At 44.3% G+C, this 17321-nt stretch overlaps 1 protein-coding gene across 2 annotated transcripts; it reads left to right on the top strand.

Moving 5' to 3' along the window:
• Positions 1 to 4038: 4038 nt before the first annotated feature.
• On the top strand, positions 4039 to 7696 carry LOC123051484 (importin subunit alpha-4). Of its 2 annotated transcripts, none has more exons than XM_044474367.1 (10): positions 4039 to 4404; positions 4842 to 4938; positions 5017 to 5108; positions 5192 to 5317; positions 5396 to 5578; positions 5659 to 5822; positions 5918 to 5996; positions 6535 to 6663; positions 6840 to 6967; positions 7104 to 7696. In XM_044474367.1, exons 1-10 carry the CDS (start codon positions 4102 to 4104, stop codon positions 7495 to 7497), a joined length of 1695 nt encoding a protein of 564 aa, XP_044330302.1. In that variant the 5' UTR covers positions 4039 to 4101; the 3' UTR covers positions 7498 to 7696. The 2 variants fall into 2 exon arrangements, with proteins under 2 accessions (XP_044330302.1, XP_044330303.1); XM_044474368.1 differs by having other exon boundaries at positions 4184 to 4404; positions 4838 to 4938.
• The last annotated feature ends 9625 nt before the right edge of the window (positions 7697 to 17321 follow it).

Raw genomic sequence — 17321 nt, 5'->3', positions numbered from 1 at the left:
TTGGTCAAATTAAACACGCATGTTGTTTGTTTCATCTCAAATCATGTTGACTGAAAAATCTTCTTCATAGAGAGTACATGAAAGACATTCGTCAACCAAGACTCTCAATGATCTATCTCTTTTCTTTTCTTGGATTAATATCCAAGAATTCTTTCTCTCTTGAAGCCATTCTTTAGAGAGAACATATTCCCTCATGTTATGACCTTTCTTGGTCATCTTTCGGGTCACAAGTACCCAGCCATTCGCTTTCACGAATGAAGGCATGGAAAACTTTTAGTATGAGAAAACTTAGCCAACAATCAACAATAATGAGCATAAAAATAACCCTACGTTGGTCTGGTTAAAAATAATATGCACATTAAACTTTTGAAACTTTCTTTTATATTCTAAATCATCGTTGTGGAAGAATTAGAATAAAACATCACCTCTTTATATTAATTCCACATCACCGTTGGGCAGAAATGGAAAAACGCATAACTCATAAATAATGTGATGATAAAATTTCTATTAAGTAACTTTGCTAAGAAAATAATCATCATTATCAACTTTATTGCAGCGGAAAACTAGCAATATACATTTCTCAATCTTTATCAAATTCTCTGAAAATTGGGCAGAGATTTGAACTTTTAACTATATGACTCATTGAATTATAATATTGTCATCTTCAACGTTGGTCAGAAAATAACAATACTATAATTAAACTTTAATCAAATATCTTTCTACTGAAGCTATCTGAATCTGATTTCACCCACAAGTGAAAAAACTTCTATCAAAAACCGTTCTTCCAATTAAATTTCTTGTTGGTTCCAATTTAATTGGAGGATAAAACTTTACTTTCTTTGTAAAAGAGCACTATTAATTATTTAGGCAGCGGAAAAACATGAATAAAAACCTGAACTTTTAATTCTTTACAGAAACTTTTCTTTGACAAAAAAAATTCATGAACTTTATTATTTTCTTTATAAAATTCATGAACATTTCCTTTTCTGAAAATTTTCATTCTCAGAAACTTTTTATGTTTACTTTTCTATTTTCTAAACAAAAAAATTATTTGAATAATTTTGAATAGAAAGAAAACTGTACTGCAATTAGCCCAAAACTGGACAGGAAAAGCAAAAACAAAACAGAAAAAACAGCAGCCCAGCCGGCCGGCCTCGGCCCAGCGCGCGCACGGCTCGCCGCCCACGGCCTGCGGGCGAGCTCCACGGCTCGCCGCCCACGGCCTGCGGGCGAGCTCCACGGCTCGCTGGTGGAAGCTGGTGCTGGCGGTTGCGGCCTGGTGCAATGGCCCAGCTTCCACCAGCGCTTTCGGCCCAGTGGCCCAGGGCTGAACTAGGGTTTTAATCCCAGCCGTCCTTTCTCATCGGACAGTCTCCCGCTCGTTTAGGACGAACAAAACCGAGAGAGAGCTCCCGTCCGAGACCTAGCGCCTCCTTTCTGTTTCTCTCTCTCTCTCTTCTGTCGCCAGCGACGGCGAGACAGGGGAGCTGCGCCCCGGCCTACCGCCCCGGCCGCCGGCGACGGCGGCGAGAGCCACCACAGCCGCGCGCACCTCCTTTTCCCTTCCCCCTTTTCTTTCCACTCTCTCTCTCTCGCCGCCATCTCCCTGTTCTGTTTACTATGAGAGAGAGACGCAGCAGAGATGCGACCTCCGCAGCTCCCTGGTTGCGCGACGGCGACCGGAGCGGCGACGCCCCTCCCGGCCCTCTTGCCGGTGTGCGCGTGCTCCCGAAGGAGCGCGCGCCGCCGTCAAGCGGCCCGGTTGCGGTGCCCTGTCCCCCTTTGGGGTCTCTGTTCTTCTTCCAGGTGCCTCGCTAGGCGATGCGCGCCAGAATCGAGAGGAACGGCGCGGCACAGCGGCGGCGCACAACTCTGAGGAGTGATTCAAGATATTTTTTTGTGTGGTTCGGATTCGATCTGATCTGGTGAGGAGAGGGGTTTTCTTTTCTGTTCTCTACCCGAAAACAAGCCTAGTTGACATCTGATACCATTGATAGATTATGTGGGATCGTCTAGGTTAGATCATTAAGGGTAGATGGGAGGAGTAGTAGGAGATACCTTCACTTTGATTCGAGGAGGTCCTGATGCCGGCCATGGTGACGGTGGCAGGTGGTAGCAGAGAGTGCGTGAGTGGCGGCGGTGGAGCTTCCCATCGCTTCAGTGCCTCCCTCTGGATCGGATAGGGTTAGGAGTGGGAAACAGTGACGGTGACGAACCTCGTACCCCGTGCCCCTGGTCCCCACCTCCTCTTTATAGCACTGCGCAACAGGGGCCCACCAGCCTTGCTTGGGCTGGACGCCCCCGATCAGGGCATGGGTCCAGGGCCCAATGAGCCATTGGGCCCATTTGTGAAGAGATCAACCTAACAAGGAGGTCTAAACCACTTGGACGACAAAGTGCCATCGAAGAGCCATGCAACACCGATGACGAGATCAATAAAGAGCCATCCCTCCTAGTAATTGCACAATGGGCCTCCATGGTGGAGGTTGCAGGGAGGAAGACGACTTGTGGACAAGTTTGACGACAAAGATCGGCCTCCTGCCAGTGCAAAGAAATCGAAAAGTGCATCACTAGCAACAGAGGAGGCCAACACCACAGATCGAACGAGAAAAACATGTGTTGGCTTTGAATTGTCCTCGTTGGATCCCACAGAGACCGAAAAAAGCATATTGGGAGAAGGTTGATAGATAAAGCGATTGGAATAAAACAGATCCGACAAACCAAACTTGAAATAGAAGGAGGGGATTTATTCAAAGTAGAGAAAATAGCACAATCTGCTGACCATTTTCTCAAACCTCAAGAACTGAGAGGGAATTCGGCAAGGAGATAACAAGATGGATTATTTATGTGGCGAGATATTAATGCGTATAGAGTTAGAGTAGCAAGAGCATCTACAACCGAAGACCTCATATCCTCTCCAAATGTCCGGGCGGATAGCCAGCCACTACCTAGACAACAGAGAGAAGGATAAAAAACCACCCAACCGGACTCCTCACTTTGTCCGGACAGTCCACAAAATTATCATACCCACCCCATATATATGTTGGAAATATTAACATTTTTTGACTAATCTAATTCATGAGTATACAACAAACATGACAAATATGGTATGCATCTCATACCGATACCTAAGTATGTGAGCATGTACAGTACGTAAAGAGGTCTCACTCTTTTTACTGTAGCAGGATGGTACTAAATTTTTCATCAAACTTCCCACCACTTGCAGTGACATTCATGGACCTTAGAGATTAACCAGGGATTATTGTCTTATATGGGCCTAAGCCCATCCATAATGAGAGAAAGTGAGAATGTTCAGACGTGACCAGACAGTCTATCATATACGATGCGGGTCACCGTGGACCATATTTTTTCATTGTTTATTCTTTCTTTCTCTCTCTTCATCTCCATCAATCATATATACATGATGGAAAAATTTGAAAGGTAATCAAAGCGGATATGTACCGGCCGCGTCCGTGGATGTTTTTTTGCATGATAATACGTGTCTCATTCATATCATAAAGAACAAAGTACAAATCACGTAAAGACCGACATGACAAAACTGAAAAGATAGCAGAACATCTCTGAGCTTGACACCAACGCTCGTCAACTGCCTCGTCAGGGAAGGATTCGAAGATTCTTTATTCAATGCCGCCATCGTCGCCACCGAAGCAAAAACGATGAACAACCTAAAAATCTAAACTATAAGGGAGTAAAATCGATCCACACGCGTGGATCCGGCGCCCCCCCCCCCCCCCCCCCCCACCGACGACGACCTAGGTCGCCGGCGGAGGGGAGCCGCGGGAGAACGGCGTTGGAAGATCGGCCCTGGCGGCGGCTAAGGTTGCAGCCGTCAGGGACGAGAGGAAAACTGCATCACATGTTGTTTGCGTCCGTGGATGTTTGTGGATTCAAATTTGTACATCGAAAATTGATAGGGATAAGTGTATGTATAAGCGTCCGCGTGTGTTAAAAGAAAAATGGATACGGTACGGTGGCATGAAGGGACCACGAGCATGTTCCGACCGCACCAGCTCCTCAAACAGGATCCGGCCCGAAACAAAGCAGAGCCCGACCCGAGCCTATCTCGCCGCGTCCGCAGCCATGCCGCGCGTCCCACGGCGGCCGTCCGACGAGGCGCGCCGCGGCGCCTACAAGCCACCGGGCGTGGACGCAGCCCGCTCGCGCCGGCGCCGCGAGGACCGCCTCCTCGCCCTCCGTCGCCGCAACCGCGACGCCGGCCTCTTCAAGCGCCGCCGCGAGGAGCCCAGCCTTACCCCCGCCCCCGTCGTGCCTCCCCCCGATGCGGCCGCAGACGCCACCGCGCCACCTCCTTCCTCCGAGCCGTCTTCGCCCCCGTCCTCTCCGCCCCCCGCAGATGCTCTTCGGGCCGCCGCCGACGCTGAGGTGCGGTACTTAGGGTTCCGACTCTAGCCGTTTTAAGAAAGTAGTATGATTTGCCACCTTGTGTTTGAAATTTATTCGTTCTGCGAATTATAGCTCATGCACGCAAGTGGATGACGCGCAAAAGATAATTCCAACAGAGAATACATGGTTACTGCATGATTTTTTCTACCAAAACGCCTCACTGCCATGTTTGGATGAACACACTTACTACTCACTAGTCACTAGTAGTATATAGATTTTGGCTAGTTATCTGCCTGCTTTTGAAAATGTGAACTGTAAGGAGCCCGTGACAAGTTCCTCCTATGGATTGGCAAATGTCAACTGTTTATGCGATAGATCAGATCCTTTCTTTTGTAACAATGCAAGAATTACTTGTGGTGCGCACTCATTATCTTTCTTTCCAGACTTTCCTTATTCTGTCTCTTGTATCCAGTTAGCTTGAAGGCCTATCAGAAATGGTGGATAAAGTCTGGTCAGATGACACAGCTACTCAGTTGGAAGCCACAGTCCAGTTCAGGAAACTTCTCTCGGACGGTACTTGACATGTTTAATGTGAGATGCCATTTCTTTTGTGTGTGGCTAAAGATTAACTTGTTATTGTTATATCTGTAGGGAAGAACTCAACCATGATAAAAATCATTAGAGCGGATGTCCTACCAAGGTTTGCTGAGTTCCTTTCAAGACAAAGACCTCCTCAGCTCCAAGTATGGCTGTCTGTTTGTTCTCTTTTGTTTCTTCCCTTTGTTTTCCTCTGTAAATAATCTTATACCGTGTACACCTTTTGCAGATGGAAGCAGCATGGGTGCTTACCAACATAGCTGCGTCTGATTACACACTGCTAGTTGCAGAATGCGGTGCTGTTCCGAGGCTGGTAGAGCTCTTAGAATCCCCAGATGCTAATATCAGACACCAGGTCAAAGAATGATACTCTGTCGTACATTGTTTTTGAAATGGTTTTGTTACTTATATTGTTGGTTCTGTTGTTAAGCAGGCTACATGGGCCCTTGGAAATATAGCTGCAGACATGCCTAGCTGCAGAGAGACTGTTCTTGATCATGGCGCTGTTACGCCATTACTAGCTCAATTTAAAGAAGACATGAAAGTTTCAGTTCTGAGGACTGCTACATGGGCACTGTCAAACCTTTGTTTTGGGAAATTACCGGCTGAAATACAAGTAGGTCTATGTATGATTATATTCCCTAGTTAACATGTGAACAAATAATTTGCTGAATCTGTTTTGGTTGATCATTGCAGGTGAAATCAATACTGGAAATAATCAGCCTTCTTATCCATTCCGCTGATGAGAAGATCTTGGCAGATGCATGCTGGGCTCTTTATTATATATGCGATGGTGTGGAAGGTGGCATCCAAGATGCATTAGATGCAGGTGTATGCCCTCAACTTGTAAAACTTCTGATGTAAGTTGGTGGGCTCAGTTTTGTATGCATTTTCACATATGAGGAAAAACCACTCATGACTCATCATATGAAACACTCTTTTGTCCTGATTTTAGGCATGCGTCAGCTAATATTCTTCTCCCTGTCATTACGTCACTCGCGAGAATTTCTGCCGGAGATGATACTCAAGTTCAGGTTGGTTAAATTTGTATAGACCTATACTATTTGATTGTTGTTATCCTTTATATTTAACCAATATGGATTGTCAGTTAACTGCAACAACGAGATCAGAGGAACCGACTATGTAGTTGGCTGAATTGGCGGGTGGGGCTGGGGGTGGTTGCTCTATTGCCCGAAGTTCATCTTACATTAGCTGCAACAACTGTACCTAATATTGCATATTTACATTATTGGAGTCTGACTAGATCATTTCAATTCCTCAATAAACCTCACCAGCTGTTCATCCTCTAACACCACTGTTTGGTACCAGGCTCACTGATTTCATACTTCGCAAGTTCGTATGCCCATATTGCGATCAATTCATGCACACTCCATGCAGTATGAAGTTGTGAAACCTTAGGGGAGCTCTGCATGCCTCCGACATAAAATGCTTTGTATTTATTGTAGTTTGCGTGTGCGTCGCTGTCAGAAAAAAAAATTGTCTATTGTTTTGCTACAATGCCTAGCCGGTGTTTATTTTGGTGTGTTGAACCTGTGCAATAATGTTTTTCAGGTCATAGTAGAACAGGGCATTCTTCCTTGCTTAGCCCAGTTATTAGCGCGGAATTATCCAAAGATCATCAAGAAACAGGCTTGTCTAATTGTTTCTAATATTACCGCCGGCAGCAAGGATCAGATTCAGGTAACAAGTTATATGCTGATTTTGGTGTTTATCCAATAAAGCTAGGCTCCTCCTGCCTTCAGTCGAAGGGAACTGAATGTACATTAGTTGCATCAGTATTTTGCCCTATGTCAACTGAATCTTGCACATTTATGTTATTACTATTACTGTTGGTTGACTCATAATTCTTTTGACAGGCAGTCATTGATGCTGATGTTATGAACCATGTAATTGTCCTACTAAAGACCTCAGAAACTGATCTAAAGAAGGAAGCTGCTTGGGCTATATCAAATGCTGCCTCTGGTGGTTCAAGCGATCAAATCCAGTAAGTCGTAGCCTGTGGTTATCCAGCGTGCTAGTACTCCCTGCACACAACTTGGATGCACTTAATTTCATGATTCTGTATGTGCCTGATGTAGAATGAGGTGCTTTGCAATGACTTTTTCACTTTCTGACCGCAGATATTTGGTGAGCCGGGGATGTTTGGAGCCACTCTGCAATGTCCTCAAGTACCAAGACGTTGATCTTGTGTACACGTGTCTGGAAGGTCTCCAAAATATACTCGTGGAGGGTGAGATTGGGAAGCAGGGCAATGAATCTGTGACGAACCCATATGCGCAGTTTATTCTGGAGAATGGAGGCCTGGACAATTTAGAAGAACTACAGGATTTCGACAATGATGCTGTTTACAAGTTAGCTATGACGCTGCTCGAGAGGTATTGGGACGAGGAAGTAAGCGATGACGCAAACTTGCCGGCTTCCAAAGACGGCTCGGCAGAGAACGTGGAGACGGTGCCGGAAGATGCTGCTGCGCAGCCACCGGTACCAGCGCCCAGCGCAGATGGAACGGAGTGATCCTAGACGACTCTGCATTGCTCTAGTAGCTAAATCCTTCTTCCTTGCATGATTAAATATGAAATTATTCATGTGACCGTGGCCAGCATAGAGAGATATTTATCGGCGTGAAAAAGAATTCTCGTGAAAGGTCTGTACTATGCAGTAGAACTGAATATCTGAGCAGGGAATGTGAAGTATGTTTTGACATGTGCCTTCAGCCTTCTGTCTAGTGGGAGTGATTGAGGAACTGATCCTGGGGCTCGGTGAAAGCCTTGTAACTGAATCTGTGTTCGATTGACCATTGACCCTGCAATTTGATACTACCTCTTGAACTACAAAAACGTCTTATTACATAGAGGTAATATCATCGGGAGTCATAGAACTTGCGCTCGATGTTCAGTTTAATGCTAAAACTTTAAAAATACGGATTTGTGGTCATCTAACTTGCATCCTCGTGCAAATACGGTCACTTCCCTCGTATCTGGACGTATGGCTTGCCCACGTGGCGCGCCAACATTGTAGAGGACCACCTGTGAACGACTTGACACGTTTGTGTGCGTTTTTTTTGCAGAAGAGCCCCTCGCTCTGCATTTAATTAAGCAAAAGCTCATCAATAACACATGTGGGGCCCGCTTGTCAGAACGAGGTGGTGGGAGAAATGAGAATAAAAGGTGCACGAGTGGGGATCCGAACAGCCGACGTCGGGTACACACATGGACTAAGTTACGACCATATAGAGATACACTTGGTTTTATATCGAACAAAGTTTAAATTCCTTTTTTTCCAAGTTCAGCCACAAAAAACGGTTTCTGAAAAATCTCGCCTTCTCTCGCCAAAAGAATTCAAATGAAAATAAAATCTAGAAAACCGGGTCAAAATGTAATATTTAACCCATAACCTACAAAACTTTTTCACAAGCGAGATTTTTTATTCCCTTTTTTGGGGGAGGAGCCGGAAATCTAGGTTTCAAAATATCTCAGCGATTCCAAAATATTTCGCCCAAAATTTTGAAATGAATTTTGAATTCAAATCTATTTAGCGTCTAAATATATTTAGTTTAACAAATAACTGAGATAAGTGCTTCATGTTACATTGGTTAGGTCGACTCCTCTCTTATATAAGGTCGCAATTTTAATTCATTGTTACAACACAGAGACCATTTTTTTATATGAGCATGAATAACGCAAAAAAAAAAATCACAGTACATGCAATAGAATCACGGACCCTACCACTAATCTAACTGTGTCGTTCTGATATTGTATGCATAGGAAAGCTATTATATTCGACATACTTTCTGTTTCCAAATTCAAAATTTTTGGCCAATAACAATTTTTTGCAGGGACCACCAAAATTTCCGATAACTGATCGTTTATCAGAAATTGGGTCCGAGAGAAAGAAAAAACCTGAATACGTGTAGCTCTCGTGGCTAAAATATAAATTTTGTTGTTTCTCAGTACAGACACTAATCTGTTCTTGGTGAAGTAGTTAGCTCATGCGCTCCCACGCTAGAGGTCGGGAGATCGCATGCTCCAAGCCCATTTTCTTCTGCAAAATTATCCATGCGAGACAAGCTTGACAATGTTGACTATAACACTGGATCCACCTGTCATTCACTCTGCGTCGGGGCTTTTGTGTGATTAAATAAATTTTAGTTGTTCATGTCCAACATCAACCAGTACTGCAGGTGGGATGATTGTATGTCGTGGGTTCAAACCCCATCTGCCCCTGTGTTTTTTTCATTATATTTCAAGGCTTTTGTGCGTAATCAAGTAAATTGCGAGGGCCCAACGCTTTGTGCACTCCCAGCCACTGACAAATGGGCCTCCACAACGCTGGCGCACCCCGTGGGCAGGCCATATGTCCCGATACGAGGGAATTGACCGTATTTGCATGAGAATGCAAGTTAGATGACCATAAATCCGTATTTTTTAAGTTTTAGTATCAAACTGAACATCGAGCGCAAGTTCTATGACTCCCGGTGATATTACTTCTATTACATTTAAGAACAGAGGGTGTAAGTATGATGTCCGTGGTACATGTGATTGCTATAAGAAATTAAAGTTTTGTTTCCCTACTAGTAATAGAGTAGTATGTGTCTCTGAAATATCGAGCACGCGGCTGGCTATCGGTTTCTCAACAGGTATGTGTAGTGCAACATGTACTTCCCAGGCAGTATAGTACCTTCGTCCCAAATTACTTGTCCTGGATTAAGGACAAGTAAGTTGTCTAGCAAATTAAGTGCAACATGTAATTCCCAGACAGTATAGTACCTCCGTCCTAAATTACTAGTCTTGGATTAAGGACAAGTAAGTTGTCTTGGATTAAAGACAAGTAAATTGGGACGGAGGGAGTATATACTCCCTCCGTTTAGGTGTGTAAGTCACCTTATGAAAATCAAATAATCTCAAAACACTTAGTCACGGTACATTAACTCCGTACTCGTTTCTTGTTTCATGGCGTATCAACCAATAAGGGATGTGGGCCGTGTATGCTTTCAATGACTTGAAACTACCAAACATGCCATGCAGTGGTTTGTTCATTGCATGCAATGCTATTAATTAGCAAAAAGACATTAAGTTCCCTCGTTTTACCCTCCGCCTTGGTCGCGGTGCATAACCTAAGATGTCTTATACACCTAGACGGAGAGAGTACTAGGGATAGAGGCACATGTTGTTGGAAATATGCCCTAGAGGCAATAATAAATTGGTTATTATTATATTTCCTTGTTCATGATAATCGTTTATTATCCATGCTAGAATTGTATTGATAGGAAACTCAGATACATGTGTGGATACATAGACAACACCATGTCCCTAGTAAGCCTCTAGTTGACTAGCTCGTTGATCAATAGATGGTTACAGTTTCCTGACCATGGACATTGGATGTCGTTGATAACGGGATCACATCATTAGGAGAATGATGTGATGGACAAGACCCAATCCTAAGCCTAGCACAAGATTGTGTAGTTCGTTTGCTCAGAGCTTTTCTAATGTCAAGTATCATTTCCTTAGACCATGAGATTGTGCAACTCCCGGATACCGTAGGAATGCTTTGGGTGTACCAAACGTCACAACGTAACTGGGTGGCTATAAAGGTGCACTACAGGTATCTCCGAAAGTGTCTGTTGGGTTGGCACGAATCGAGACTGGAATTTGTCACTCCGTGTAAACGGAGAGGTATCTCTGGGCCCACTCGGTAGGACATCATCATAATGTGCACAATGTGACCAAGGAGTTGATCACGGGATGATGTGAGTTACGGAACGAGTAAAGAGACTTGCCGGTAACGAGATTGAACAAGGTATAGGGATACCGACGATCGAATCTCGGGCAAGTAACATACCGATAGACAAAGGGAATTGAATACGGGATTGATTGAATCCTCGACATCGTGGTTCATCCGATGAGATCATCGAGGAGCATGTGGGAGCCAATATGGGTATCCAGATCCCGCTGTTGGTTATTGACCGGAGAGTCGTCTCGGTCATGTCTGCCTGTCTCCCGAACCCGTAGGGTCTACACACTTAAGGTTCGGTGACGCTAGGGTTGTAGAGATATTAGTATGCGGTAACCCAAAAGTTGTTCGGAGTCCCGGATGAGATCCCGGACGTCACGAGGAGTTCCGGAATGGTCCGGAGGTAAAGATTTATATATGGGAAGTCTTATTTTGGTCGCCGGAAAAGTTTCGCACTTTATCGGTATTGTACCGGGAGTGCCGAAAGGGGTCCGGGGGTCCACCAAGGGGTCCACCAGCCCCTGGGGGGGGGCACATGGGCTGTGGGGGGTGCGCCTTGGCCTATATGGGCCAAGGGAACCAGCCCCAAGAGGCCCATGCGCCAAGAGATAAGATAAAGGGAGAGTCCTAAAGGGGGAAGGCACCTCCGAGGTGCCTTGGGGAGGATGGACTCCTCCCTGGCCGCACCCTTCCTTGGAGGAAGGGCCAAGGCTGCGCCCCCCCTCTCCCTTGGCCCTATATATAGTGGGGGGGAGGGAGGGCAGCAGCAATCCAAGCCCCTGGCGCCTCCCTCTCCCTCCCGTGACACCTCTCCCTCCCGTTAGTGCTTGGCGAAGCCCTACCGGGATCCGCGCTACTTCCACCACCACGCCGTCGTGCTACTGGATCTCCATCAACCTCTCCTCCCCCCTTGCTGGATCAAGAAGGAGGAGACGTCGCTGCTCCATACGTGTGTTGAACGCGGAGGTGCCGTCCGTTCGGCGCTAGGATCATCGGTGATTTGGATCACGACGAGTACGACTCCATCAACCCCGTTCTCTTGAACGCTTCCGCTCGCGATCTACAAGGGTATGTAGATGCACTCCCCTTCCCCTCGTTGCTAGATTACTCCATAGATTGATCTTGGTGATGCGTAGAAAATTTTGAATTTCTGCTACGTTCCCCAACAGTGGCATCATGAGCTAGGTCTATGCGTAGTTTCTATGCACGAGTAGAATACAAAGCAGTTGTGGGCGTAGATGTTGCCAATTCTTCTTGCCGCTACTAGTCTTATCTTGTTTCGGCGGCATTGTGGGATGAAGCGGCCCGGACCGACCTTACACGTACGCTTACGTGAGACAGGTTCCACCGACTGACATGCACTAGTTGCATAAGGTGGCTAGCGGGTGTCTGTCTCTCCCACTTTAGTCGGAACGGATTCGATGAAAAGGGTCCTTATGAAGGGTAAATAGAAATTGGCATATCACGTTGTGGTTTTACGTAGGTAAGAAACGTTCTTGCTAGAAACCTATACAAGCCACGTAAAAACTTGCAACAACAATTAGAGGACGTCTAACTTGTTTTTGCAGCATGTGCTATGTGATGTGATATGGCCAGAAGATGTGATGAATGATATATGTGATGTATGAGATTGATCATATTCTTGTAATAGGAATCACGACTTGCATGTCGATGAGTATGACAACCGGCAGGAGCCATAGGAGTTGTCTTTATTTTTTGTATGACCTGCGTGTCATTGAATAACGCCATGTAAATTACTTTACTTTATTGCTAAGCGCGTTAGCCATAGAAGTAGAAGTAATCGTTGGCGTGACAACTTCATGAAGACACAATGATGGAGATCATGATGATGGAGATCATGGTGTCATGCCGGTGACAAAGATGATCATGGTGCCCCGAAGATGGAGATCAAAGGAGCAAAATGATATTGGCCATATCATGTCACTATTTGATTGCATGTGATGTTTATCATGTTATGCATCTTATTTGCTTAGAACGACGGTAGCTTAAATAAGATGATCCCTCACTAAAATTTCAAGAGACGTGTTCCCCCTAACTGTGCACCATTGCGAAGGTTCGTTGTTTCGAAGCACCACGTGATGATCGGGTGTGATAGATTCTAACGTTCGAATACAACGGGTGTTGACGAGCCTAGCATGTACAGACATGGCCTCGGAACACATGCGAAACACTTAGGTTGACTTGACGAGCCTAGCATGTACAGACATGGCCTCGGAACACAAGAGACCAAAAGGTCGAACATGAGTCGTATAGTAGATACGATCAACATGGAGATGTTCACCGATGATGACTAGTCCATCTCACGTGATGATCGGACACGGCCTAGTTTGACTCGGATCATGTATCACTTAGATGACTAGAGGGATGTCTATCTGAGTGGGAGTTCATTAATCAGATGAACTCAATTATCATGAACATAGTCAAAAGGTCTTTGCAAATTATGTCATACGCTTTAGTTCTACTGCTTAAGATACGTTCCTAGAGAAAATTTAGTTGAAAGTTGGTAGTAGCAATTATGCGGACTGGGTCCGTAAACTGAGGATTGTCCTCATTGCTGCACGGAAGGCTTATGTCCTTAATGCACCGCTCGGTATGCTGAACCTCAGCGTTGTCTGTAGATGTTGCGGAACATCTGACATACACGTTTTGATAACTACGTGATAGTTCAGTGCGTAATGCTAACGGTTTAGAATTGTGGCACCAAAGACGGTTTTTGAAACGTCGCAGAACATATGAGATGTTCCGAAGACTGAAATTGGGATTTCAGACTAGTGCCCACGTCAAGAGGTATGAGTCCTCTGACAAGTTTCTTAAGCCTGCAAACTAAGGGAGAAAAGCTCAATCGTTGAGCATGTGCTCAGATTGTCTGAGTACCACAATCGCTTGAATCGAGTGGGAGTTAATCTCCCAGATGAGATAGTGATAGTTCTCCATAGTCACTGCCACCAAGCTAGTAGAGCTTCGTGATGAACTATAACATATCAGGGATAGTTATGATGATCCTTGAGCTATTCGTGATGTTTGACACCGCGAGAGTAGAAACCACTAGTTTCTAGAAGGGCAAGGAGGGATACTTCATTAAACGGCAAATCAGTTGCTGCTCTAGTGAAGAAACCCAAGGTTGAACCCAAACCCGAGACTAAGTGCTTCTGTAATAAGGGGAACGGTGACTGAAGCGGAACTACCCTAGATACTTGGTAGATGAGAAGGCAGGCAAGGTCGACAGAAGTATATTGGATATACATTATATGAATGTGTACTTTACTAGTACTCCTAGCAGCACCAGGGTATTAGATACCGGTTCGGTTGCTAAGTGTTAGTAACTCGAAATAAAAGCTGCGGAATAAACGGAGACTAGCTAAAGGTGAGATGACGATATGTGTTGGAAGTGTTTCCAAGGTTGATGTGATCAAGCATCGCATGCTCCCTCTATCATCGAGATTTGGTGTTTGCGTTGAGCATGATTGGATTATGTTTATCGCAATACGGTTATTCATTTAAGGTGAATAATGGTTACTCTGTTTATTTGAATAATACCTTCAATGGTCTTGCACCTAAAATGAATCTCGATCGTAGTGATACACATGTTCATGCCAAAAGATATAAGATAGTAATGATAGTTCCACATACTTGTGGCACTGCCATTTGAGTCATATTAGTATAGAACGCATGAAGAAGCTCCATGTAGATGGATCTTTGGACTCAGTCGTTTTTGAAAAGATTGAGACATGCGAACCATGTCTATTGGTATATATGCATGAAGAAACTCCATGCAGATGGATCGTTTGGACTCACTTGATTTTGAATCACTTGAGACATGCAAATCATACCACATGGGCAAGATGACTGAAAGGCCTCGTTTTCAGTAAGATGGAACAAGAGAGCAAGTTATTGGAAGTAATACATTTTGATGTATGCAGTCCAATGAGTGCTGAGGCATGCAGTGGATATCGTTATGTTCTTACTTCACAGATGGTTTGAGTAGATGGTGAGTGTATTTACTTGATGAAACACAAGTCTGAATTATTGAAAGGTTCAAGTAATTTCAGAGTGAAGTTGAAGATCGTCGTGACAAGAGGATAAAATGTCTGTGATATGATCATAGAGATGAGTATCTGAGTTACGAGTTTGGCACACAGTTAAGACATTGTGGAAAGTGTTTCACAATTAATACCGCCTGGAACACCATAGTGTGATGGTGTGTCCGAACATCATAACTACACCCTATTGGATATGGTGCATACCATGATGTCTCTTATCGAATTACCACTATCGTTTATGGGTTAGGCATTAGAGATAACCGCATTCACTTTAAAAGGGGCACCACGCAATTCCGTTGAGACGACACCATTTAGAGAAACCTAAGTTGTCGTTTCTTAAAAGTTTGGGGCTGCGACGCTTATGTGAAAAAGTTTCAGGCTGATAAGCTCGAACCCAAAGCGGATAAATGCATCTTCATAGAATACCCAAAACAGTTGGGTATACCTCCTATTTCAGATCTGGAAGCAAAAGTAATTGCTTCTAGAAACGAGTCCTTTCTCGAGGAAAAGTTTCTCTCGAAAGAATTGAGTGGGAGGATGGTGGAGACTTGATAAGGTTATTGAACCGTCACTTCGACTAGTGTATAGCAGGGCACAAGAAGTTGTTTCCTGTGGCACCTACACCAATTGAAGTGGAATCTTATGATAGTGATCATGAAACTTTGGATCAGTCACTACCAAACCTCGTAGGACGACGAGGATGCGTGCTACTTCAGAGTGGTACGTGATCCTGTCTTGAAAGTCATGTTGTTAGACAACAATGAACCTACGAGCTATGGAGAAGCGATGGTGGGCCCATATTCCGACGAATGGCTCGAGGCCATAAAACCGAGAGAGGATCCATGTACTTGATGGTCGTAAGGCTGTTGGGTGCAGATGGATTTTAAAAGGAAGACATACAATAATGGTAAGTGTCACCATTAAGAAAGCTCGGCTTGTCGTTAAGATGTTTTCCGACAAGTTCAAGGAGTTGACTACGATGAGACTTTCTCACTCGTAGCGATGCTAAGAGTCTGTTGGAATTGTATTAGCAGTCTTGCAGATGGATGTCAAAACAAGTTTCCTTACCAGTTTTCGTAAGGAAAGGTTGTATGTGATACAATCAGAAGGGTTTTGTCGATCCTAAGGATGCTAAAAGGTATGCTAGCTCCAGCGATCCTTCCATGGATTAGAGCAAGCATCTCGGAGTCAGAATATACGCTTTGATGGAGTGATCAAAGTTTTTGGGTTTATACAAAGTTTGTTAGAAACTTGTATTTACAATAAAGTGAGTGGGAGCACTACAACATTTCTGATAAGTATATGTGAATGACATATTGTTGATCCGAAATGATGTAAAATTTCTGGAAAGCATAAAGGGTTGTTTGAAAGGAGTTTTTCAAAGGAAGACCTGGATAAAGCTGCTTACATATTGGGCATCAAGATCTATAGAGATAGATCAAGACGCCTGATGATACTTTCAAAGAACGCACACCTTGACATGATTTTGAAAGAGTTCAAAATAGATCAGCAAAGAAGGAGTTCTCGGCTGTGTTACAAGGTGTGAGTATTGAGTAAGACTCAAGACCTGACCACAACAGAAGAGAGAGAAAGGACGAAGGTCGTCCCCTATGCTTTAGACGTAGGCTCTATAGTATGCTATGCTGTGTACCGCACATGTAGTGTGCCTTACCATGAGTTGGTCAAGGGGTACAATAGTGATCCGGGAATGGATCACATGACAGCGGTCGAACTTATCCTTAGTATCTAGTGGACTAAGGAATTTTCTCGATTATGGAGGTGAAAAGAAGTTCGTCGTAAAGGGTTACGTCGATGCGAACTTTGACACTAATCCGAATGACTCTGAGTAGTAAACCGGATTCGTATAGTAGAGCAATTATTTGAAATGGCTCCAAATAGCGCGTGGTAGCATCCACAAGATGACATAGATATTCGTAAAGCACACACGGATCTGAAAGGTTCAGACCTGTTGACTAATAACCTCTCTCACAAGCATAACATGATCAAACCAGAACACATTAGTGTTAATCACATAGTGATGTGAACTAGATTGTTGACTCTAGTGAACTCTTTGATGTTGGTCACATGGTGATGTGACCTATGACTGTTAATCACATGGCGATGTGAACTAGATTATTGACTCTAGTGCAAGTGGGAGACTGTTGGAAATATGCCCAAGAGGCAATAATAAATTGGTTATTATTATATTTCCTTGTTCATGATAATCATTTATTATCCATGCTAGAATTGTATTGATAGGAAACTCAGATACATGTGTGGATACATAGACAACACCATGTCCCTAGTAAGCCTCTAGTTGACTAGCTCGTTGATCAATAGATGGTTACGGTTTCCTGACCATGGACATTGGATGTCATTGATAACGGGATCACATCATTAGGAGAATGATGTGATGGACAAGACCCAATCCTAAGCCTAGCACAAGATTGTGTAGTTCGTTTGCTCAGAGCTTTTCTAATGTCAAGTATCATTTCCTTAGACCATGAGATTGTGCAACTCCCGGATACCGTAGGAATGCTTTGGGTG

This window comes from Triticum aestivum, chromosome 2D (genome assembly GCF_018294505.1).
Source record: "Triticum aestivum cultivar Chinese Spring chromosome 2D, IWGSC CS RefSeq v2.1, whole genome shotgun sequence".
Lineage (NCBI taxonomy): Eukaryota > Viridiplantae > Streptophyta > Magnoliopsida > Poales > Poaceae > Triticum > Triticum aestivum.
The sequence above is the reverse complement of the archived record's forward strand: the minus strand, read 5'-3'. Positions and strand labels throughout refer to the sequence as shown.

Excerpts from the sequence above, each read along its gene's own strand:
- LOC123051484 (XM_044474367.1), top strand. The coding sequence starts at position 4,102 with ATGCCGCGCGTCCCACGGCGGCCGTCCGACGAGGCGCGCCGCGGCGCC. Across the intron at positions 5,823-5,917 it reads CAACTTGTAAAACTTCTGAT|GCATGCGTCAGCTAATATTC; the intron begins GTAAGTTGGTGG and ends TCCTGATTTTAG. Across the intron at positions 6,968-7,103 it reads GGTTCAAGCGATCAAATCCA|ATATTTGGTGAGCCGGGGAT; the intron begins GTAAGTCGTAGC and ends TTCTGACCGCAG.